General features: G+C 40.1%; 1 protein-coding gene and 1 long non-coding RNA gene across 2 annotated transcripts; one reads left to right on the top strand and one right to left on the bottom strand.

Annotated features, from left to right (window-relative positions):
* The first annotated feature begins 7,445 nt into the window (after window positions 1–7,445).
* LOC116717800 (uncharacterized) lies at window positions 7,446–8,448 on the top strand. The gene is made up of 2 exons (XR_004338809.1): window positions 7,446–7,565; window positions 8,103–8,448. It is a non-coding gene; the product is annotated as an uncharacterized LOC116717800 (long non-coding RNA).
* galr1a (galanin receptor 1a) lies at window positions 8,223–24,611 on the bottom strand. The gene is made up of 3 exons (XM_032559422.1): window positions 23,155–24,611; window positions 22,992–23,057; window positions 8,223–11,979 (listed from the first exon to the last, which is right to left on the bottom strand). Exons 1-3 carry the CDS (start codon window positions 23,821–23,823, stop codon window positions 11,659–11,661), a joined length of 1,056 nt encoding a protein of 351 aa, XP_032415313.1. The 5' UTR covers window positions 23,824–24,611; the 3' UTR covers window positions 8,223–11,658.
* Between the last annotated feature and the right edge of the window lie 1,412 nt (window positions 24,612–26,023).

Here is a 26,023-nt window from a genome sequence, read left to right as displayed (position 1 = left end):
TGCAAAAAGGATACTAAATACTCTCTGAATTAATGTTATTTTGATTCTGCATCTAAAATGATGACAGAATATTGTTATTGTTTGTCAATAACAATTTTATTGACAAACAATTCACACTCAATAGCCTGCCAGATTGACATAATCACAAGTGTGAATGTTGAACATAGCTTCTGCTACTTATTTGGAGGAAAAAAAGTTTAGGTTATCTTCAGTGAACAAACTAAAACCATTAACAGAACCCACTTACTATACAACAACACTTTACCATCTTACCATTTGTTTATTTCATCCTTTGGAAGATGTCTGACCAGGTGGTTCACAAAGGCAGTCGGTGAAGAATGACAAGGCTACATCTCGTAGCTTCTTGGACCAATCAAACTGGGTCACAAACGTTGCAGAGAAGGAATGAGGCCGAGATCTGAACCCAAGACCTTTTTCTTGTGGGGCCACCTTTACATGTTTTATTTGGAATTTTGTCTCTGAACATCATCCACTGCAATAATCCTGTCTCAGACACTTGATGTATTCACACCAGCCATATTTAGTCCGCTTTAATCGAACTCTAGTCCATTTGTCTGGAAAGTTGGTCTAGTTTGGGGAGGTGTGAATGCACAATCAAACTCTTACGCAAACCAAAAAAGCAAACTCAAAAAACCAAACTCAAAAAACCTAGGTCTCGGTTTGATTAAAGAGAACTCTGGCACTTATGGGAGACTGCTCCAAAAGCAGAAAATTTACTATAGCGTACCCAGGGCATTCTAGGTCAGAAGAGCCAAAACAAACGTAAGAGTCTAATGCTAGAGGGAGAGATGGTTACCACAAAGGTAAAAGGCCACAATGGTCTCCATTTGAGTCGCATCAAATGCAGTCACGTCATTTTTGGAATGACACCAGCTGAAAACGTGACAAATGTTACAGTTTTGGTGCCCAGTCGAACCGAGTCTACCGGACTATCAGATGTGAACACACCCGTTCAATCAATGGTCCAGAAGTGGTTCATTTGAAATGTAAAAGGGTCGACAGGAAACATCAGTGACAGGCACATACATAGATTATACATTACAGAGATTAGTCATACCACTGCGCTCCCTTTTTTTCCCCCTCTAATGGACAAACTTTTCAATGTGGTCTCTGGTTTTGATATCACATCTGCACCTGGCTCATTCTGGACCAACCTCACTCTCCATCAACGTCAATTAGATAACAGCCAATTCAGGAGAAATGGGCCTGCACTGGCTGTACCTCCGCAGTGTGAGCAACATCTTTGTTTTTGGGTGAGCGAGTGAAAGAGGGCCGTGTTTTTTTTTTCTGCCACACGCACAGAGAGTGTTTCTTTTTTTTTTCGCTCTCTTCCTCTTGTGGGATGGAGTGGATGAAGCCTTTGTGCTGAGCTCGAGGTGTCATCGCAAAATTAGAAATAATTTTTTCCTCTGGAAGACAGAAATTGGGGTATTATGCAGTGGACGTGCACTTTCTATAACATTTGGCGGGTGTTTCTTCCTGGTAAAAAGCAGTTTATGAGTTTTGATGAAAGGATACTTATGAATCCTTTATATTATTTTCGCACTATGCTTTTTTTCCCCTTCTTCTTAGTCATGTGCCAGAGTTGTTAAATCTTGAAGCTTTTCCAAATCGCAGGCTTTTTGTTTCTTGTCTATTTCACTCTGGGTGAGGTCTGCTTCGCTTAATCCCGTGTAATAATGACATCTGACCATGAGCTCAGGCAGCAAATCTGGGCTCAGCTCTCTGTAGCAGTTTTCTTCCACTGAGAAAACTGCTACAGGCAGCACAGCTGTGACGAACAACTGACAGTATTCGCAGAACGAAAGTGCTTCTGTGGGAGCAACCCACACTCACATACCAAGTGACCCACAACAAACTTTCAGTCATAGGAGATATTTATAAAACCTGTCGGCAAGGTGACAGGCCTCAAACTGGAATGTTATTTGCAACATATACTTTGTATGGTCGAATTTACCAATAAAGACTTATTTCCTTCCCCAGCCTGACCGTCTGAAACAACCTTGGTGAGACGTCTGGACTCTTTGACACACTTTCATTTAGCATTTTCCAGACAGCATGCAAGTCGATTCTTTTAAAAAAAAGAATAATTCGTACCACTTGAATTTCTCACAGTCTGTCACAGAACAATGGCAAACTTTAGCAGATACTGGTGAGGATTTATGTGATAAACCAACACAAAATAGTAGAAGGAAAATCATCCATCCATCCATTGGAGATGGGCAGACCGAGCTAAAGAATCGATCAGTATTAGTTGCTGGACTGGGCTTGACACCCATTCAGAATTGCTTGCAGTTCTAGTTTTTGTACTGTTGCTTCTCAACTCTACCTCAAAACTGATTTTTCTTTTGATATATTTATATACCCATACATCCATCCATTTTCTGTGGGGTTGGGAGGTGCTGGTGTCTATCTCCAGCTAACGTTCCGGGCGAGAGGCGGGGTTCACCCTGGACAGGTCGCCAGTCTGTCGCAGGGCAACACAGAGACAGCCAGGACAAACAACCATGCACACACACACACACACACACTCACACCTAGGGAGAATTTAGAAAGACCAATTTACCTGGCAGTCATGATTTTGGACTGTGGAAGGAACCAGGAGAACCCGGTGAGAAAACCCACGCATGCACAGGGAGAACCTGCAAACTCCATGCAGAAAGACCCCGGGCCGGGAATCGAACCCAGGACCTTCTTGGTGCAAGGCAACAGTGCTACCATATACTGTATATACAGTATATATATATATATATATACTGTATATGTACTGTATATATATACAGTACAGACCAAAAGTTTGGACACACCTTCTCATTGAATTCAATGAGAAGGTGTGTCCAAACTTTTGGTATATACTGTATGTATATATATATATATATATATATATATATATATATATATATATATATATATATATATATATATATATATATATATATATGGACTTTATTTATTCAGGGAAATATACACAAATCATGTTCCCGTGTTTATAAAGTGTTTTGCAGATGCACAAAATAATTAAAAAGAAAAACCACAAAACATCTAAATGTCAGAAGTTTGTTTTATCGGTATGGGCGATATCAATACTGATACAGGTATCAGTACAGGCCCTGTATGTAGGTGGTATCGAATCAATAACAAAATGTGCAGTATCGCCTCTACCTTTACAATACATACATGTCTTGCTACAAGGTAACACAGTAAACAACCGTTCCACCATTCTGCCCAAAACCATACATGTTTTTCAGTTTGTTTTTGTGTTTGTTTTCATCTCCTTTTTACTCTTTTACCCTGAAAGTGCAGTGCAGCCACGTGCGTTCAGAGGTTACCTGATCAATAAGTAGACTCCAAATATGTGTGATTTTTATCTCAGAATAAACAGAGCAGTTCTGTGATATCATCGGATATCATTAAGAGCCGGGAACACAGCAAGACAAGGCCAGGGAGAAAGTTGTGGAGAGGTTTTGGGCATAGGTTTAGATTACTAAACAATATTCAAAGCGTCAACAGGGCCTGGCTGGCAATGACGTTGAGGTTCATTGGATTGCATTAATTTAATCACCAAGAACTTCAAACAGAGAGGTTTAATTACTGCGACGAAAGCTGCAGCATGCTTATCAAGTCGCCTGAATACTTGTCTCCTCGATGTGTACACATGCAGCTTGGTCCTCGTGTCTTTTCACACTATTTTGACTCAGCTGAGCGATATTATTCTGTTCAGAAATAATGCAGTTTCCACTACAGCCTCTCAGGAGTGACGGGCTCGGAGAATGAGAAGAAGAAGATGAAATAACCTAAGAAAATAGATAAAGTTATTTCTCGTCAGAATATCAATGCAGTCTCGGTATCCTTGGCGTCACTGAAAGATAAACTATCAACACTGGAGAAAACTGCGCTCCTTTTCTCTCCGCGTTTCTTTAGAAGAAGTGACTTTTCTTCCTTTGGTCGTGATCCTATCCGTCGTCTCCTTCATTGGCTTTGTGACTTGGGAGTGTGATTGCTCCACGCACAGCAAGCAAAATCCCTAAAGTATTAAAGTATTATTTCCTTCGACGTGCTTTGTCAGAACTGGAGAAGGCTCGAAAAAGACACCATAAACTCAAGGTTTTATCTATGGACCGCTGTAAACACAACTTTAACACTATACAACAGACTACACAATACTTTTCATTGTACTACCATGAGATAACGTCTACATTATCAAGCTCAAGCGCTGTCATGTCAACTTCCTTCAGGAAGATCCTCTAAATTCAGACACAGCAGAAACCATGGTCCAAGTCAAGGTTGAAGAGGGAGTCGGTGTCCTGCGTACAACGAGGGTGAGTACATCCTGGAGACAGATTTAGAGGGGAGGCATAAAATTTATTGCTGTTTTATTGCATTTTTTTTAGAACCGTGCATCTTCTGCCAGAAGGCAAGTGGTCACGCTTAAGATAAAGGACAGTGATAAGTCTGTCGATACTTCACCAGTCAAAAAATGAAGAAAAAAACCCGACCGCTCATAAATCTCATAGATCCTCAGGTTTACTGGCAGACGACCTGATGGAGCAGTTCATGATTTTTGTCTTGACGGACATGCAGTGCCAGCTATCCCCCCTCACGCCGCCCACCTTGTAATGCTTCGGAGCACGGCCAAAAGAAATGCGATGATTCTTCTCCGTTTGACACTAAACACCGTCAGTTTACAGGAGGATATATAACCTTTGCTGTAAACAACAACACAGAGTGACAGTGGGATGTTTTCGTCTGAAAACATGAGTGGGCTGAGTACCGAGCCGAGATGTGAGCCTCATCATTTCCTTTTTATTCGTTTGCAGTGTAGATGACAAAAAATATGACCTTTAACGACTAAAAAAAAAAAAGTGAAATGCAGAAATGGTGAGGGAAAATAAAACAATTTAGCAGGTTGTAGAACCTACGTTAATGGAGCAATCTTCTTATATCTGACCTTGTCTTATATCTGACCTTGTCTTATATCTGACCTGGTCAGATATAAGACAATGTCTTATATCTGACAGTTGGGCTACTTATAGTTCGGCCCACAATGATTCATACCACTGCCAGACTTAGATTTAAAATGATTTTCATTTAACTCAGGAGTTTGTTTCTATCAGGAAATAAGACAAGACCTCTCAGAAGATAATGAAACAAGGTAGAACAAGTATGATTAATAATAATAGTCGACATTTATGCTTACCATGTTATTAGAATTAAACAGTTTAGTTTGAAAACTAAATCAATAATATTTGGAACGATCTGTTGCTTCTTTACCGTATTGCTTCGATTGACTGTCTCACAACCAGGTTCAGGTAAATACTTACTCCACAGTAGACACCTGAGCTCTCAGGTAATCAGAGAAATTTACAGTCAACATATATTCTGTGTGTAAAAACGGGCCCATACCGGTAAATCCGTTCTTGGGGAGGCTGGAAAATCTTCCAAATGTTCTCGACTTCTTACCGGTTTTCCGGAGTGGAGAATGGCGTCGTCTGGAGACGGGCACTGACCACAACCCAAAACAGCAACACCTCGTGATGTTGACCATCGTGTCCAACATCAGCACCCGACCTCACAGAAAAATGTCAAATATTCCCAAGTGCTCTCATAATCATTGTTTCCCCGTAATTGTCTTAGAGTATAAAAACCTCACTAAATATCTTCTTTTCTAAAACAGAAGTTTATGCAATAATTTTAATAAATGTACCGTATTTGGTTTTGTTTGGCCATACAGACGTCCTGACCAACATTGCTAAAATTTGTTGTTTTTACTGTCATACAACCATTAGTTACATCTGATGTGATGCGATCTGGAACATAAGCAAAAAAATTAAGATAAAGACGATAAATGTGCATCTACACAATTTTAATATTTAAGTTAGACTCTATCCAGAATCCCTGTGTTTATCTGAGGGCAATAAATGTTTTCACACCACTCATGTTTTCACAAAATAATAATAAAAAGAAATCCTGAGGCACGGTGGGAACCTAAACAGATCCTTTCTTTCTCTTGGCTGTGACGTAAGTCACGGCTGATTTGGGGTAAAAATGAGGTTGTGGAAAATCTCTTTTTATAGAAGCAGAAACCGTAGCGAGACGTGAGAAATACAGTTGTGAAAACAGACAGGAATTTAGAAAATGCTATGTTTTACTTTTCTTTTTTTAAAAGAGATGGACAAATCTGTTGAAGCAAATACTGTTTATTATTTTATAATACAAATAACACTACATACACAAAATAAGCCAAGCAAAACATTAAATCTCAGTCCAGCAGAAAGAAGAAAAAAAAAAAGACAAGAAAATATACTGTATATTTGTTTTTCTTTTTACATAACAGCAGCACAGCTAAAACCAACACGACAGTAAGCTTGATTGTAAAAAAAAATAAAGAAAAGGAAGAAAGTGAACCTCGCAAGAAATCAAAGAACAGCACCGGTTACTGTACAGGGAGAAAGCTCTGGAGCCAAACAGTCTCACACTCACTACCAAACTTTGATGCATTATTGGATCATTGATGGAACGAAACTAATGGTAGAGTTTTCAAACTGGCTTACAAGTAAAATTCTGAAAAGTGTGGTGTGAATTTGAACCACTTTACCTCTCACTGCAACTTATCAGCTAGACTGGAACATGGGGCTATAATCTTCTTAATAAAAAAATAAAAAAAACCCTTACGGGATGAAAAGCGTCTATGAATAGCAATTTTCAAGACCTACAGAATTTAACATAATTTCTGTTCTAACATATGAACATCCTTTTGATTTAAACAATTTCTGTTTCATTGTAGATTTGGCAGAGTGTTTTAGGGTTACTTTCTTGCTGGAAGGTGCAGCTTAGTCACAGTCTCAGGTCATTTGAAGCTGCTGAAATGATTTTTTTTGTTTGTTTTTTGTGTTTTGTTTTTAGCAGAACTAGCAAAATCTAATCTCTCATTAAATCTGACCAGCTTCGCTAAAGTATCGCATTCCCACGGCATGATGCAGCCACTACCATGTGGTTGGTCTGTTTAGGGTGATGTGCAGTATTAGTTTTTAAGTTTGTATTTGGCCTCATTTCAAAAATTTGGGCAGCAACTTCTGTTTACCTACTTGTTAAGCTTGACTAAATGTTGATCTTTCAAAGTAAAATCCCAAATAAGGTGTGTTAAAGTCAGTGGTTGCAACATTACTAAATATTGCAAGTACTTTTTGTTTTCTATTACTTTTATTACTTGTTTTTACTACGTTGGTTTTCCACACTACATGAAACAATGTGTGAATGTATTGTAGATGTCGACAGGGCAGAGAAAAAGAAACACACACTTATTGTGACACATTATTCAATTGAGCCACTGACCTTACCTCAGTTCAAATAAATGCAGGTGCCAACAGCACAATCCCCAAAGAACCTCAGAGATTCTTTAAATCCTCAGAGGATTATAGTGTCAATTAGAGGTTGAATTACAAGAAAGCTCTCTCTATCGTTAGCATTAACAGCCAGCGCTACACCGAGCATAGTCATCATCAGCATCTCTCTTACTCTCTAGGAAACAATCCTCGACTCTGAATGTAACTGGGTCTATATTGTTAGTTGTATATTTTCACAAAATGTTTTCTTTAATTTATTTGTCCTCTTATACTTGTCTGTCTTTGTGTTCCTCTGTGTCTGCTGTGAGGGGTTTGGTCCTCCAGCTCCGCCCTACTTTCTTCTTCTTTTGTTCGGGGTCCTCCAGCACCATTATAAATGTTAAGTTGTTCATTTCCTCTTCCCTTTTGTTACTCGTTCCACTGGGAAGAGGCAAGTTTTATAATCCATTGTAATCCTTTCATTTATATTGTCCAAATGTTTATTTTTTTCCTTCTGTATTAATGTTAGGTGTTTTAATATTTTCATTCGAGTTGCTATTATGCATTTATAAGATTTGATGCATGTTAACATTATTATTCTGTATAGATCGGGTTGGAGAACTGGAGCACATGCTACGTGCTAATGCTAATATCTCCCGATTGACAGGCTGAATAAACGGAGAGCCTCCAAACCCAGACTCGGTGTTTTATGGTTTATCCTATCAACACACAACGCAGAACTCCACCGGTCACATGAAGAGTGGCTTAGCCCGCTGGTTACATTTATTAGGTGCTTTTAATCCACTGCAGTGGAGAACAGAGCCAGCATAACCTCTGTCTAAACATTCACGTCACATCTTTGGATCTTTTTTTTGTGTGTGTGCGTGTGTGTGTGTTCAAACTTAAACAACGGCTACAGATATCATTATAGAGGATGGTAGTAAACATCCAACAAACCGTGGTTTTAACACATCGAGGTCATGTGTCATTTTTTTGTTTTTGTGTGCTGAGGTAAAGCTGTGCACTGTAAAACCTTGGCATAATTCATGTGATCTTGGATTGAATTCTTTAAAAAAAAAAAAAAATTCCCTTTTGGGCATGTCGAGCAAAACTAGGTCTGTGGTTGTTTTAGATCCAGAGGAGGAATTTTAGGCAAGGCAGCTTCAAAAGCGACAAAATAGCAGCGAGCTACAGTATATGGACAATGCAAGGCATTCGTAGATGTGTGAATATCGGCTTTGGTGTTTGAAATATATACAAGCACATTTTCTCACAATAGATGTGCAAACACTTTACAGTTACAAGCACTGCTCTTATGTGCCTTTTAACAACTCATAAAACAACCCCCCCCCCCCATGTTGAATCCTCTGTGTCAACACAGCGGTACATTAGATGAGACGGTGCACTTCAGTTTTCCTGGCAACAGCTTTCCCAGGCGGGATAGCCTTTAGGCTGTTGGCAGCCTCTGTAAGCGCACACTGCCTTCAAAGAGTTAGATTCACTCCAATATTACCTGCATTAAGATGGTCTTAACTTTGGCTGTTAATCAGTAAAGGGAGGATTCAGTGATTATAAATGAGGAACTTTTAAATCTACTGTCAGATAGGTTTGCTTAGAGCTAGCTTGTGTGCACACAGTGGGTATGATTTGACCATTTTCTTCCCCCTCAGCTTGAATTTCAAGCAGTTAGTTACAATACTTATTTCTTCTAGGTGATTCAGACACATTCCTAAAATGCAGTCCAAATATTTTTGAAATGACTCACTGATTTTTCAGGCTTGTTTTTTTATTTCTAACGGAGTGAGATTTAAAGCTAGTGTCATTTAGGATTTGTACTTTTTAACAGATGTACACATCAGTGGAAGAGTGAAGTACAAAATACGGACTCGAACACCTGCTGAGTATAGTTGAGTTTTTTCAGTAAACGTGCCAACTGTGCAGAATATTATTGCTTCTTGGCGACAAGTGAAGGGCAACTTGTTGTTCTGCTCGTTACTGAGTACAACTGAGAGGCTAGCTATAGCTCACTGTAGCCAGCGAATTAGCCGAGCTATGATAGCTAGCCTGCTGCCTCCTGCTTTACACATCTGGAGGTTCAGACCCCCAATCTGTCTGTCTCAGTTGCTATGACCTCGGGTAAGTTGCTTTCCTTGCTAGTGGTTACAATGTAGCTTACATGTGTGAATGACTGAATGTAGTAGGAAGATGTCTGGGCCAGACAAAGCACTACACAAGTACATGCCAATTACATGTTACTTGATATTATGCTGAGAAGGTAATGCACCAATTTGAATCAGTTGTTCTGGAGACACATCAAAAATGTGGGTAACAGTGAAGAACAGGACTGAGAACCTTTAGCTTTAGCTTTTCCTTAGTCTTCAGCGTCCACAGCACAAATTTCTAAACTGCTCGTGCTCCTTTCTTGTAAGCAAGAGAAACAAGTACCAGTGACTGACAGGTAAGGGGCGCTGTCGTCATGAAGTCAAAGGTAACTACTCTCACACAGAACCTTTTCTGGTGTCCTGTTAAAGTGACTTTAACGTCTAAGGTCATTTTTTGAGCTTTTGGAAGCAGAACTCTTAAAAATACTTTGCGAAGGATAAATAGTGCGTGCCTAGTGTGCAGCATGTGTGTGTATTCACACATGGCATGTTGATGTGTCCAACAGTTATACCACGAGGTCGTTTGGCATTTTTAGTGAAAAACAAAAATATATATATATGTACACACACATAGTGACCTGTTTTATATTTTAAAAAATGTAAGCTTAAATTACTTGATTAATTTAAGTTTAAGTTTCTGGTATTCGGTAATTCGGTCAAATACTGACACAACTGAATAAACTGAGTTTATAAAAAGTGAATAAGTGCTTAAAGCTAATGAGCTAGCTACTCTGTTAGATGTGTGGCTACTAAAGAAAATTATACAAAACATTTATCTCAGGCATGGAACAGACAGGAACTAAACATTTCAAAGTTCTGGGATGAGAACACCGATCCCTCCGTTTAGCAACAGTTTAAATTATTTAATGATAGCGGTTCCACCAAATAACAAAATCTGAAAAAAAAAGCTCATCTGAAAGCTTGACGTTATTTTTCTATTATTTCTATTCTGTTGTTCAGAAAGTGAATTCGAGGATTTCTATCCAATTTAACAGAGAAGAAGCCAGCCTTGTGAAACAAAAAGAATATAGATTAGCTTGATATCAATCAGAAGCAAAAGTCATTGTCCCGGCCTTTATTATTCAACCCCCACTCTGTCCACCCTGATGTGGTTCCATTAGCAAGCTAAACTTAATTTAAAAGTCTGAAGGAAACAACACGCCTGGCAATATCTTTGTGACAGATGAAGTTTTTTAGGTGCCTGAATGCTGTGGTTCTTCTTTTTCTAAGGGAACAGAGTTATTCTGATGTCTAAAACGTGTGAGCTAGCTTTCCAGAACAGCTTCTCTTTTGTACTAAAAAATGTACACTGAAAACAACTGAAATCAAAAATTAGAACACGGCGGAATAGGCAGGTTTTTAAATTGCATGAAGCAGTTTTAAAGAGAAAAAAATGCATTTGTTCTTCAGAGACTTAAAAACACATTTAAAACTTGTTCCACAGCATCAGCAGGTGATACCTCAGCTTGGTACAAAGCAAAATTAAATGAAAGAAATTGAAAATCAGAAGGTTAAATGAGTGTTTTAAATGAATATTTGAATTGTATACCTGTATAAATACATCGTGATGTGATATTTAATTGTCTGCCTTGAGTTTTAGACACTGCAGGTTCTTCTCGTGAGCAGACTTTGATCCACTTCAGACCAATCAGAGCCAGGAGGAAGGTCCTGCTGATGTCAACCACACTCGTGTATGTGTTGCTAAATGTGCCAATCTTGGTGTAGATACCCCACACACTCACAACACATGACAGTAGGCAAATACTCACCCTGATTGAAATGCACACCAACTTTCATCTGATCACTTAGTCGACATGACTCAGTGAGTTTCAGTGTCTCAGCTCAGGAAGTGATTATATAGGAAATATATATTTTTTGATGCACAAAGATAAAGCTGTTCTTACAGCAAGTTAAAGGACCTGTCAAGATCCCCTCATACATTCCAGTGGGGTTTTTTTACATGGGAAATGTGGCTCACTGCCGAGGGCGCCATTCATCCAGGGAGCAGAAATCAGTCAGTCTATCTATCTATCTAGATATACTCACCCTGATTGAAATGCACACCAACTTCCATCTGATCACTTAGTTGACATGACTCAGTGAGTTTCAGTGTCTCAGCTCAGGAAGTGATCATGTTGCCGGGGGACAGCCAGTCAAACATTGGTGCAGTTAGTGGAGGGTGGAGTATCCGCCTTGCTGCGCATCTCCTTGATGTCGTTGAGCGGGCAGTCGACGTTGCCGATCTGACACTTAAAGACTTGCTTGTACGCCTTCCTGAAGTTCTCCGACAAGAAGGCGTAGATGACGGGGTTCACCGACGAGTTGCTGTACGCCAGGCAGTGCGCGGCCACCCGAAACACGAAGGAGGCCTCGGTCAGCGGAAAGTTCCCGAACTCCACCCACAGCTGAACGATGTGATGAGGGAGCCAGGACAGGCAGAACACCACCACCACCACCAGCACGGTCTGAGCGGTCTGGGACAACACACAGGACGAAGAGAAGTTATTTCTTAGAGGGGAGGAAGGGGGAATTTTGAGTTTTATTTCAGCTTTTTTGGTATAAAACTGCTTTTTTCTCAAGTTTGTAAATGTTATCTTGTGCTTCTTTGCAATCTCATGCTGATATTTTATTTTCCATATGACATCAGGAACCTGGCTTGACGCATACATTCAACACATTTCACTCTTTTGACCAACAGTGTTGTAGCCCTACACACAGATGATGTGCCTGAGATCATACAAGACAATTGCTGTGATTCTAATCTGGTTAATTATGTTTTGTTTATTTTTTTAACCACTCCTAGACCTGTACATTCACAAAATAACTCAAAAAGAACCTCCAGTTCAAAAACAACCAATCAAAGCCAGGAGGAATGTCCTACCGATGTCAAAAATACTCGTGTATGTGTTGCTAAATGTGCCAATCTCAGAGAAACAATTTGCCAGGGCAGGAAAACTGTTTATCTGCCATCATCAGTGGCCATGCTAACTAGCCTGAGCGTTCCTGGCAGACTACTGGACGAAGCTCTAACGTAGCAAAGAGCTAGCGGGGGATGCGCAGAGCGGAGATGGGCAGAGCGTCCACAAGTTTGATTGAGAGCACTAAGAACCTGTTCCTGGCTCTGATTTTGACAGTTTCAACAAATATGTAAAAAAAAAATTATATCAATTACACTCTGAAGTCTAAGTGAACCTACTTTCCCCTCATAGTTGGGGAGGGGACTATGATAGCTCCAAACTGTGGACAAATCCCCCTTTAAAAAGAGAAATGATTAAATATATTTTGAAAAAGCTAACTAGAATTTCATCTGCTTAAATCAATTCCTCAGACATTTTACTTGATTTAAATGTTTTGTCTTGTTCCGTGACTTTATTCAAGGACAAGAAAGACAGTCAGTGTGATTGCTAACTGTCCTTTTATAATTCACATAAATTCAATTTCTTTTTTTTCATCTTTTTCTCCAAAGAGTTTTTTGCGGCGCTAGTCGCTCGTATTTTGCGACAGTAGGCAGACAGGAAAGAGGGCGAGGAGAGGGGGGAGGACATGCGGCAAAGGTCGCCGGGAGTCGAACCCGCGACATCCGCGTTGAGGACTAAGGCCTCCAAACGTGGGGCGTGCTAACCCCCTGCGCCACCACTGCACGCCCCATAAAAATACATACATATCTCATTTGTTTCTTTAAAATATTCAGGACGATAGCTCTCTGATTGGGGTTGATTTTTAATGAAAAAACAAATTAATATATTTCATTTCAACGGCGAGATTTTTGATCCCTAAAGATATTCAACATAGTCATTATCTTTTGAGGGGAATGTGCGGGGAGACAGTACAATAAAGCCATAGGTGCACTGAAGTGAAGATGTGTCTGCTGATTCTTCTTAGGTATTTTTTCACGATGCGCACAGAGCCAGTGATGCGGCATTCCCTCCAAATCTTGCTACAATAGGACTCAAAATGGTGTTTTTCTTTCTCTTGTTAGCTCTGTTTGGGTCCGCAGCCTTTGGGAAAAACATTTCTCCTGGCCTGCATGCCAGCAGTTAGTGGCTGCGGCGCTCCTGCTTTGCGAACGAGCCTGTAAGACAGCGAGCGGCTGAGAATCAAATCATAACAGTGAGCCAAACAATGAAAGATGGATTTCAGAGCTGATGGGGAAGCAGACCTCTCAGTGGGTAGCTTCTGACCACCCCATTTCTACACACCCCATGGCTCTCAAGTAAACAGAACCTCGGTATATACTTGCATATTAATTATGTACTCCACGGATTCAGATGTGCAAAGGCAGAGGGAACCAGAGTCCACCATAACACAAAGTCTAATTCTCACTTATCTACCTGCCGCATGCAGCAGGGAAAGTATGTACTTGTTACCATGTAGTCATAATATCACTGGAATAAAGTCAAAATATTAGTAAAGCCATAGAATTATAAATTTTCTAAAAAATATGACTTTATTCTCGTATTAGTCCGACTTTTTCCTCAAAAGATTTTGACTTTATTCTCATCATACCATGAATTTCAATTCTTTCCCTTTGGACCTCTGACATCAAAAAGGCAATTCAGTTCGCACAGGTGAATTATCTCTCTTTTTTCTCTGTAAACTCAAAAGAACGTTGTGCGTAAAAATACCAACATTTTCTGGAATACTTAAAAGAGATTTAAAGAGCCACATCCTTAAAATGCCTGAAATCCATGTGTCCAAAGCCACAATGTCTTACGTTCATGACAAACAAAAGCGAATTAATCGCAAGTCTTAAATTTAGTTTGTGCAAAGTTATTGCTAGTTGGCTGGAAGGTGTTTGCTAACGCCGCTGACTCACGTCTGTTGCCAACTCACACGAGGCTGGGTGCATTCTGTGAAAAAAACAACAACACAACTTTACTTTTTTTTTTTTTGGTAAAGGCTGTAGCGCACAGGTCTCAAACTCCAGTCCTCGAGGGCCGCTGCCCTGCAACTTTTAGATGTGCCTCTGCTGCACCACCTGAATAGAATAATTAGGTCATTAAGGCTCTGGAGAACTGATCTACACAAGGAGGAGGTAATTAAGCCATTTCATTCCAGTGTTTTGTACCTGTGGCACATCTACAAACTGCAGGACAGCGGCCCTTGAGGACTGGAGTTTGAGACCCCTGCTGTAGCGAGTTGTTTGCAGAGTGAGAAGCACAAAGCTGTTGCCAAGAGCAGAACACAAAAAGTTTAACAGTTTTTGCTATACTTATTTGGACTACAGCAGAGTCCCCTAACCGTCCTCTATGTTTATAGTTTTGGGGGTTTTACATTTTATTCAAGGTGGCGTTAAAAAGGTGTAAAAAAAAAAAAAAAAAGGTCTTAAATTTGATTGGCTGAATCCCTGAGCAACCTTAGTGGCAGTCAAAGTCACCTAAACCAAACTAATGCTCGGTTTGAACTTTATCAAGTCATTTCCAGCTCGTGTAGATGGCCAACCTGTTGATTTTAATCATGATTACTGAATATTTCTTAGGTATTCAGTATTATTATTGAATTAACATGTTTTTCACAATTGCGCCCTGTGACTCGAGGCGGTTGAAGCTACCGCGAGTGTTTGCGTTTTTCACATTTGTCTCAGTTTAAGCACTAAAAGTTTTCTTTTCTTTTGAATTTGGACAAAGAAACTCAAAAGTGTTGTGAATTTCAGTCGTTTTTTTATAGAATCTCTGAGTGTTTTGTAGTTTATGGAGGCTCATGCAGGCATGCACAGAGACATGAGCAGACTTCATACTGCTGAAAGGGCCTCCATCATAGGCAGATAGCTGAAATCTTTGACTCTGCAAACCTGTAGCAACAATGCCATCACATGCAAACTTTTCACGTAGACCCATTTCAGATATTCAGTAAGCTTTGGAAGAAAATCAGTTTGGCCTTGCTTTGATTTCAGTGCATGATTCAGTCTTTCACTCCCTCCAGTCATTTCTTCCTACTTTATTTTGGACCTTTCTCTTTCTGGAAAGGTAAACCATAGGATTTATACTATTTTACAATCTATTTCCTAATGGGTGGCTTAATATGATGTGACAGGCGTTTCTAAATTCCCGCCGGGTGCATCCTCTTTTGTGTGCTCAATGCTGAATCAGACAATAAAGAGAGCCAGAGAGAGAACGATGGGCTGATAGCCGCAGAGACGTGGAGCCGGTACCAAGACGAGAGTCTGTGCAGAATTAAAAGATAAGCCGGAGCCGCGCGTTTCCAAATTCGGTTGTGTTGTTTTCGTTCGCCCTACCTACTTGTTCTGCTCACTGTCACATCCGTAAAGCTTCAAAAGCAAGTTTGACCAACGGTTGTGCGTTCTCTGTTGGCAGAATCACAGACAGGAATGTCTGTAACCTGCTATGGTCCAAATTTGCACCACAGAGAGAACTGACACCACAGTCTGATTTTGCACAAATCTGAGGTCCGTTTTATCACCTTTCACTCTGGCCAAAGGTTCCCCAGAAAATGTGTCGCCGTCATGTTGTTTTGGGGGTTTGTTTATTATTCTGTGTTCCTAAGTCTCTTTCTTTGATTAGATCAGTCTGTTTGCTTTAGTTTAACCTTTCTCAGTGATTCTAGTTTTTTATTGTCTCTAGTTGTTCCTTGTTACTCTGGTTTCATTGTTTGTTAGGTGTAGTTATTCTTTAGTGTTAGGTTTATTTTCTAGTCCCCTGTGCCACTTTGTTGCTTTCTCTCGCCGCACACCTGCAATCAGTTAGCCAATCAGCCCAGGTACTTAAACACTTCTGCTCCTCTCATGCTTTGCTGGTTCCTCCTGTTAAATCCAGTTATTTTCCACAGTGTTCCCTGCTGGCTTTTTCCTTGTATTTATGATTTTTGTTCTGCATTGACTCCCTGTGGTGTTTATGTAAGTTTTTTTTAAAATTATTATTAAAATACAAAATCTACTTGCCACCTCTGCCTCTCTGCATATGAAGCCCACATATCATGACAGTCACATTTAGTTAACTCCCCCTCTTTTCCCTGCAAGCTTCCCTCGAAGTCAGATACTCTCTTGTATAAGCGTCAGAAAAGCTCAGGGCTACAAAAAGAAAAAGTGATCATTTGAAACAAACAACAGATCGAGATGCGGCTCGATCTGCGCGTTACGTTCTTAGAGTTATAAAAAGATGGATTTATTTAACATTTAATCAGTTTCCTGATGGCTTCACTAATACTTAAAGAAAGAAGATGGAAGGTTCAAAGTAATGCATAGATAATAGAGAAGACAATGAATTAATTCTCGTAACAAATGCATATCTTTTCAAAATCAAACGGCAAGTTTTGGTATTTGAAATCATACCCCAACATTTAAAACATTTCTCTCTTTTACGTCTGTTTAACATAGTCCAAGCATTTGGTGCACATCAGAAGGAGAATTTCAAAACTTTAGTGCGCACGATCTCAATCTGAGAAAGGTCAGAGTTGAAGCTTTAGCTTAGGATTTGCAGCAGATCACATATAATAAAGGAGAGTCTGATGTAAGAATGAAAGAACCGAACACGTTGCCTTCGCATCTATACAACTGGAGTCCTTTCTCTTTCTCGTTCTTGGAGGATTTAGAATTTTGGTCATTCCTACTGACCTAAAACAAGAGATGTTTGGTCGTTTTTAACTTCAGATAGTGAAGAAAAGGCGAGTCTCATTTTAACTTCTGATTTAAACTGTAATGCATATGGTTTTGTTAAAAAAAATTATATTTTTCCATCCACTTCACAAATATGGGTTCCTTTCTTACGTTCTGAATCCAAAAAATATATAAAAATAAATCTAAATGCAAGCTATTAAAGTTTATGGCTGAAATGGGAATAGATTTATACATTTACATAAAATCCCAACATTGGAAGACCAGGTCATACGGCCTACATTATATATGAATAGTTTGACTAATCTATCACACATGAATGTTTTCCACCATTAATTAGAATAACACCATCATCTAAATGTTTATTATCTGCTACCGAAAGCAGCCAGCTTAATGAAGGAAAGTGTTGAAAAAGTGAATAAAGCTGCCAAGAAAATGAATTTATTTACCTGTTTGAGTTTGGCATTGTCGCTATAGTAAAAAACCGAACACAGTGGTTACTTTACAGAAGCAAAATCATGTTAAAATGATTCATTTTCCGATACGTTCAGCAACATAACCAATTAAACCTTAATTTTAAGCTTTATATGTCATTTTGAATTACAACACGTGAGTCAAGCGGCTTAAAGTTGCACTGGGAAGTAACTCTTGATGCGACTTGATTCATTCGTAAGGGACACTAACACTCAGCTGAGGAGAGCAACAGGGTACGGCCTCAGAAGCATCACCTGTCCCCCTGTCTCACTGTATAGACGCTACTAGACAATTTCAGGCTAACTTGGCCAAATATTCATTTTCCTAATTATCCATACCCATCTGTGTGCTCCATCTGGAAGCCTGGGTAGTTGAGAAACAAGCACTCAGGGCTGAACTCGGCTGTTTGTTGAACTAGCTGGTACAACACAGGGACGGCAATGAAACGTTATAGCGCCGCGAGGTAATTATGTGGGAATTGTCTGAAGTGTTTTAGTTTCTCTCAACCACACCATTTCTGTCTGCCTTTGATGTGTGGATTTGCAAACAGCGCTGGGAACGACCCTGGTCTTTCCAGCTGTCAATCACGTTGGATTTCCCTGAGCTAACAGTGTCGCTGACGAGACTTTTTCCATCCACAAAAACTGCCAGTTGATTTTTTTATTTTTTTTCCCCTGTGTGGCACAAGCAGCTATTATTATATATTTATATATATTATATATTATATATTTTTTTGATTCCTTTGCTTTTTGATATGTAAAAGTTGGACTTTCAGACAGTAGATGAAAGTAAAAACATCTCTGATGGAGGTGGATCAGCTAAGAAAACTTCATCCCTGAAGGGACAGGTCACAATTTTGGGAAACATTTCAAAGAGCAGCGAGTGGGAGGTTTCCAAAATCAGATGTGCTTCTGAAGATGATGTTGCCATTAAGCACATCAAAAGTCAAACGAAGGCTGGCGGCACTTAAAGGCCGAGGACTCTACCAAAAAAGAAACTGCAGTCTCTGTCACCATTTAGTCTTTCCTCTTTAGTTCCTGAAAATCCTGTCACATGCTGATGTGCAACCTGGGTTTTGGTGTATAAGTGTTGTTTTTATGAATAAATGAGGCTATAATGGGAAGCACTTCGAGTCAGTGTGACTAGAAACTTGGTATATAAATTAAGTTCACTTGCCATCTACTACATTGATCATATATATTCTTTAAAACACAATTTGAGACTTATGAAACTCGGATACTATTTTTATTCAAAGCTTTTTGGCATGAGGATCACCTTAGAACTAAACATGAAAACTGCAATACAGAGAAGTTAAACAATGTTCTACACTGACATTCTTTACAGGTGTTTTCACACCTGATAGTTAAGTAGATTTGATTGGGGACCGAAGGACACCATTTGTCACATTTTTAGCTTGTGCAGTTCACCTTCACACTGCTCAAATGAAACAACTATGTTTCCTCCTCGCCTGTGGTGGCGCTGCACCAAGAACCACTGATGGAAACAACAACAAAAAAATGAAGAAAACCCTGAGCACAACTTCTTCACGACATGTAGAATAAAATGGAGTGGGGTGAGATTTTAGGATTCCTCTTTTGTTTTTGGCAAAAGATCACAAGCTATTTCTCCCACTAGCACTAGATTCACGCATTTGTTTTGGTTGTATTTACCCAGAATGCCCTGTGCTTTAGACCATTTCCTGCTTTTTGGAGTCTCCAGTCCACTTTTCATTCCTATATGCGTTCGAACCACACCAGAGTTCACTTAAACCGAACTGAACCTTAGGTTTCTAGGTGGAACAGAGTTTGCTCTTTTAGTCCGAAAATGCATCCAAATGAACATCTTAGTCAAACTAGTTTGATTAAAGTGGACTAAACGGGAATGGCTTGAAGGCTACTTAAAACACTGCTGTTGTTTTTTCTAGCTTTGCTTAAAGGATTTTTAACATTTTCATAAACATGCATTGTCTTGCAAACAAAATGGTTTTTTTTTTAAATCGCTAGTGACATCCGGTGGTGTAGCTGTAAATTGCAACCAAATGAATACCAGTCTAAAAAAAAACAAGTCAAAAGCATCTGAATGAGGCAGCCACTTTGGTCAGAGTTGAGGAACGTTTGTGTAGATACAAACTGTGTTGAAAACTTTTACATAAAGCGAATTTCTTCATCATCACTAATCCTGTTTGACTAGTGCTGCAAAACACACATATTTTTCATTTAAAAAAGAGACAACCACACTGCTTTGAATTTCTACAACTCACTAAAAGGATCAAACCACATTTACTCAGGAGTTGAACCATGAAGCAGATTATTCACAGGCCTGTTTTACTTTTTTCACCCAGTGGCTACTGATGTTTGAAGACTGCAAAACAAAGTGAGTAAAGGTTATTAGAGCAAGTTCTGGCTTTGAGTCATCACCGGACCTTTAACTTCACTAATATGCCAGTTTGTTTTTCCTGTGAAATCTGTTTGCTGGTTAACACCCCTTTGTCCCTTTTTACAAAGAAGCTGCCCCTGAGGAGCTTTCACCAGCTAGCTTGATGCTGTCTGGCTACATTACTTTTATCCACACATAGATTTTTAAAGAACAACCCCACCCGCCCCCAAAAAAAGCCACATCCAGACACAATTTAAATGAGACAAATGGGTAAGAGACTGCAGCTGTTTTGTTTGCTTCCTGCATGTTCATGATTCGTTTTTCATTGATTCTCCAAAGAGTCCGCAATGCCTTACTGCGGATTAATCTTCTGTAATGAAACACACGGGACAAAAAAAATAGAGAAGTTCAGCTAGGGAGCCACAAATGCATAGAAATACAGGTTCAAAAAGAGACACAGCAAAGTTTGACCAAACACATAAGATGTCATCTGAGACATCTTATCTCAGAAATGTATTTATTACGGTCTAAGTTTAATGCACTGTTTATAGCCGAGCCGTAATAACCCCTCTTTGCTCCGTTCTCTCAACTCTGCACCGAACAAGTGCAGTAAATCACAAGAATATCTGACATTCCTGCCTCACCGCCCGGTTATTTCAAGCCTCACACAGCAAAGCATGTTTGCCGAGACGTATGCAATCACATCAAAGCACATTTACATTCCCCTCTCAAGCCACGTCTGAAGTCTGTAGCCTCCCTTCCCTGTCCCCGCCTGGCTGTATAGCGGTAGGTGGCTGTCGGATGTGTGCTATTAGCCTGATCGGCTGTGGGGAGCGACGGACGCACCGAGGAACAGATCAACGGTCGAGCAGGCGACGGCAGATAACTGGCTTCAGTAATGACCTCCTCCAAGAATAATGAGGGAGTGTGACAGCAAACAGGAAGCGCAACGGCAATGATAATTCTCTTTTGGAGATCTGGGGAAAACAACAAAAAAAAAAAGTTCTTTCTTCTGCAGGGCTGAATGTCTAGAAGTACAAAAGCAGCCAGTAGATGAAGTAAATATGGACACTGTTAAAAACACAAAATCTTAGCAAGTATTTTTTTTGTCTAGTTTCTGTACGGTAGTACATTTGAAATAAGATCAAACTAACTTACAAGCATCTTTTCAGGAAGATATAGAAGCTTGTTTTAAGTCAATATTTCCTTAATATTGATTTTTTTTAAAGTACTAGTTCCAGTAGCAGATTATTTCACTTATGACATGAAAACAATGTCTTACTAGAAGTGAAATAGTCTGCCAGTGTAACAAGAACTTTTTCATCAATAATAAGGAATTATTGACTTAAAACAAGTTTCTGCAGCTTGCTGAAAAGTTACTTGCAAGTTAGTTTTTTTTATTTCAAGTGTACTTCGGTATTTGCACTAGAAACTAGACCAAAAATACTTCTGTGTTTGTGCAGTGTACGATTTTTAATGCAGAACAAAGTTCAAACTCCTAGCGAAAACCCGCAGCTGCGGCCCTTTACTTTAGCACCAAATCATCCAAGCACCAATCAAACTACGGCTTCATCAACCACCTGTGGGTTGCACGGGGTATTTTCTCGAAACGCTTGCTCTCAACACACCATAGGCGGTCCGTTCCTGTTGACTCGACACGCAGACAAAGCCATTTGGTCATGTTTCTTCTTTTGTACCTTTATGGTCTTGTTTGTTTCAAACCTGTCTTCCTTTGCCTTTCCAACAGAAAAGGCCAATTGGCAGAGAGACAAACTGACCTGCAGCTTTTCCGTCCATTAGGTGGGATGTTTTCTTAGTTTATTTTTTTTGCCACGTGGCGCCCAACAGGCTGTGCCACCCAAGGAAGAAAGCCATATCGCCCCTATCCAAAATGGCAAATGAATGCAGAATCTGGTAGAGAAATACCTGCAGCTCTCTGAGTGCATGCTGGACAGTCTGGTATTATTGTAATGGGGAGTTTCCAAAAGGCATTTAACTCTGATCTAAGAGTTAAATGCCTTGCCAAAAGAAGAACAATCCGCAGTGGATAAACTGATCTGGATACATGGGAGTGTCTCTGAATACAATAATTGATGCTCTGGCATAAAATCACATTCATCCATCATATCTAATTCCGATAATTATACCCGCCCAATGATGGCAAAGAAATCCAGCAAGTATTGTAGTTGGAACATTTGTCTGGGTTTGATTATGGTTTATGTTCGCGAATGTTTTGGATATGGGTTCGATGCAGTCCAGTTACACATGTAAAGAATTCCCCATTGATATTATATATTTAGACTGGTCAAACTGGAAACGAATTGCTCTGCAATCAGCACAGAGTCTTTAAAACGCATTTTGAGATTTAGGAAGCCATCCATGGTGAAGGTCTGCGGATCCATGCAGGGTCGTGGGAGGGGGGGGGGCAATCAGGTGAGAGGTGAAGATAATTTCCGGAATGAAACGTATATCTGTCCTGGTACAGCGTCATAATTAACAAATTAGCTCTTTATGATGATAATAAAACATTTTTTAAAAGTGTCTTTTTTTTATTTATTCCAAGTATAGAATAATGTATCCCAGGATATAAACCCCTCTGTTGTTTTTACGTCTCAACCTGAACAATAAAAATGCTCTATATGTGTATTTTTGAAAAGCTTCATAAATCTTATGCAGTGCTTAATAGATTTCCATTCACTGTTAAAACATAAGTACTTTCAAATTAGATTTTGAAATAAAGTTGATAAATTGCAGTCAGCCTGGCCGTACTGCCATTTTATTATTATTATTATTATTATTATTATTATTATTATTATTATTATTATTATTATGTTTTTTTTTCTGTAGTGTTGCTTAAGAGAAAAAGCAACACTAGGGAGACAATTCAGTAAATGGACAAAAATCAATAAGAATATAACCAAACAACTCACTTTTTTTTTTTTTTCTAGTGTTCATGATGCCCCCAGGCCGTCTCCCTGCCCTGGGCAGACAGCCATACGGCTTTTGTAACCAAATGAGACGTTTGCCAATCAATCACAAAATGTAACAAATCGATTCAACACCTACCTTTTTCTTCGAAGCCTCCGACTTTTTGGACATATTTCTTAGTTTTTTGTGCAAGTGATTTATCACCTGTAAACAAAACAGAGCAACAAAAACAGACACCAGGTAGAACTTATGGTTGATCAATCATTTGCGCGTACTGACCCCCCTGGGCACCCCTCTTTACCTTTGCGTAACAGAAGGAAATCAGCAGCAGGGGCAAGACGTAGCCAAAGACAAACGTGCACACCTCGTAGACCTTCTTGTGGTTCTGATTCGGCCACACGTCCCAGCAGTAGGTTTCGTTCCTGCCGCCGTGGAACAGGTTGTAGTAGTGCATGCGCGGCGCCGCCATGGCCAGCGAGAGCAGCCAGATCGCCACCACGCCGACCAGCGCGTGCCTCGCCACGCGTATCGACGACGACTTCCTGGAGTGCACGATGGCGACGTAGCGGTCCACGGACATGGCGGAGAGCGTGAAGATGCTCACCAGCATGGAGACGGTGAAGAAGTAGTGGATGAACTTGCAGATGAAGGCGCCGAAGACCCAGGTGTTCATCACGTAGATGGTGGACTGGAAGGGGATGCAGAAGAGCAGGTAGAAGAGGTCGGCGATGCTCAGGTTGAGGATGAAGATGTTGGTGGTGCTGCGCGGCTTGCCCGGCTTGCTCCGGGCGAGCACGGTGATCACCATGGAGTTGCCCAGCACGCCCAGCGTGAAGATGAGCAGGAAAAACAGCAGCGCGATGTAGTTGCTCGTGTCGATCCCGAACAGGTTTTTCTTCTCCCCGTCCTCCTCCAGCGCGCTGAGGTTCCACGGCTCTCCCACGAGCCACACGGACTCTGACAAGTTCATGATAGATTTTTGTTGTTGTTATTATTATTATTATTATTATTAATTTTTTTCTTTCTTTCTTCCACTTCACGCCACCGACTCCGGACGCGTCTCCATGCGCGCTCCTGTTAGGTTCCCCCTTCCTCAGGATTCTCCACTTTAAATGAAATCCCGCGCTTCACTTTTTGCGCATCACTTTATATAACTCTCTCTGTCTCTCTCTCACGCACACACGCAAACAAACAAACAAAAAAAAAAAAAAAAAGCGATATATTCCCACAGCTGGAAAGTCTTCCGTGCAGCATCAAACCATCCGCCGCACCTTGGAGGCGTCGGTCGGTCTGCGTCTCCTCCCCTGTTGCGCACCAGACGCGTCTGCGCGCTCTGGCCTCGCTGCTTCCAGTCTGCCTCCCGGTTCTCAGCATCTGGACCCGGTCTCGCACTTTAAATAAGAGGGGGAGGAGGGTACTTGGGAGTGGGCTGGACCGTCGGCGTCAGCAGCCATACCACCAACCATGAAGTGCTGCGAGGTTGCTCAAGGAGGGGAGAGTGGGAGAGAAACAGTTATTGTTATGGGTCTCATTCTGCCCATTTAGGAATCCATCCGTGTTTAATGTGGATGCTGGACGTCAAGGCCGGTTTCTGAGTCAGACTCCGGTGCCAAGAGCTGCACATGACGTTAGGGCTGGAGCGTTACAGAAGAGCGTTTTACCACTGTTTTATTTGAAAGTTTGTCTTTTTGTTCTTTTGGTTTCTTTCGGGGTTTTTTTGTTGTTTTTTTTGGCCACAAAGGAATCAGTGAGGCTGCCTTCAGAATAATAATAATAATAATAATAATAATAATAATAATAATAATAATAATAATAATAAAAGCACATGTTCCCACAGTTTTAGGCTTCATATTGTGTTAGTTTATAAATCACTGGTGCAGCACCACAATACATTAAAGATGTGTTGTTGTTCTATCTGCCCTAGATCCTCCCCGCTGCTTGATACTGGCACCACCATGTTCCTCAACAAAGGAGCATGGAGAGGGTGTTTTTTTTTTTATGGTATTAAAAAAAAAACTACAGTGCTACTTTTTCACCATAAAAAGAGTTCAGCATGAGAGCCAGAGAGTTCATGAATGGTTTTCTTTCAACGATGACCTTCACCCTCTTTCCTGTCTGCAGTGTCCGTTGTTCTTCATGACACCGCTTATGATTTCTAACACAACTCTTGGGCGTTTTGCAGAAAAAGCTCGATTAAGTTACACAGAGGTGGACTAGTGAGGATGACTTGTCAAGGGACTTTATTTAGGGGTATCATATTTTTAGGTATTATATTCGTACTATTGTTTTTGCATGTAAAAAAAAAAACAAACACTTCTGTCTCACAGTTGCACTCCACTTTGTGTTGGTCTGTCGCATCCAGTCCCACCCAAAATTGTTGAAATCTGAAAAGGTTAATGGAGTAGGGCGGTTTGTGCAAACGACTTTGCAATGTAATGTAACCCAATGTAATTGCTCTGCGGCCACACACACAAAAAAAAAAGTATCCAAAGTGTTCTGGGGCCATATTTGTTTCTATCCAATTAAAAATGCAAAGTAATTTTGCCATGAATTCCCCCCTTTCTTGCCCTTCCGGCAATAAACTAAGCGTGCAGCGTTTCAACGAAACGAAGTAGAGGAGGTTTGCTGTAGGTCTGAGAAAGTTTCATATTTGCCTTCATAAAAGAAAGTTGTGCTCTCTTCAAACATTTTTGGTGTTAAATTATTTCTATTCTTCTGGTCCAGAAAAGGATTTTAGTTTAGTTCACTCCCAGTAACAAAAGCGAGAGCTTACTTTTGGAAACCGTTGTTTTATTTAGCCATGTGTGATAAACGGGTGTGCCAAAGACTTTGAGTAAAAAGTTCACTGGATGTTTTTGGCTCGACTTAACGGTGATTTTAAAGTGTAAGCAAAAAACAAACAAAAACAGAAACATGACCATTAGAAAGTAACTTTTTTCCCACATTCTCATTGGGAAATATTTTACCTCTGCAGATTTATTGATCACATATGAAGGAGAGTCAAAAATAGATAGAGATGATTTCAGCTAAATCCCTCATAAAAGAGACATTCAGTCATTAAACAATTTTTGACTGGAAGACTTCAAGAAATAACTCACATACAAAACATTTTTAGTATAGTAGGTGAGATTTTTACATACATATGTTTAAGATTTAATCTTAAGCTTTTA

The sequence above is a fragment of the Xiphophorus hellerii genome, chromosome 3 (assembly GCF_003331165.1).
Source record: "Xiphophorus hellerii strain 12219 chromosome 3, Xiphophorus_hellerii-4.1, whole genome shotgun sequence".
Taxonomy (NCBI): domain Eukaryota; kingdom Metazoa; phylum Chordata; class Actinopteri; order Cyprinodontiformes; family Poeciliidae; genus Xiphophorus; species Xiphophorus hellerii.
Note: the sequence above shows the minus strand (reverse complement) of the source record. Positions and strands in the feature narration are given on the sequence as shown.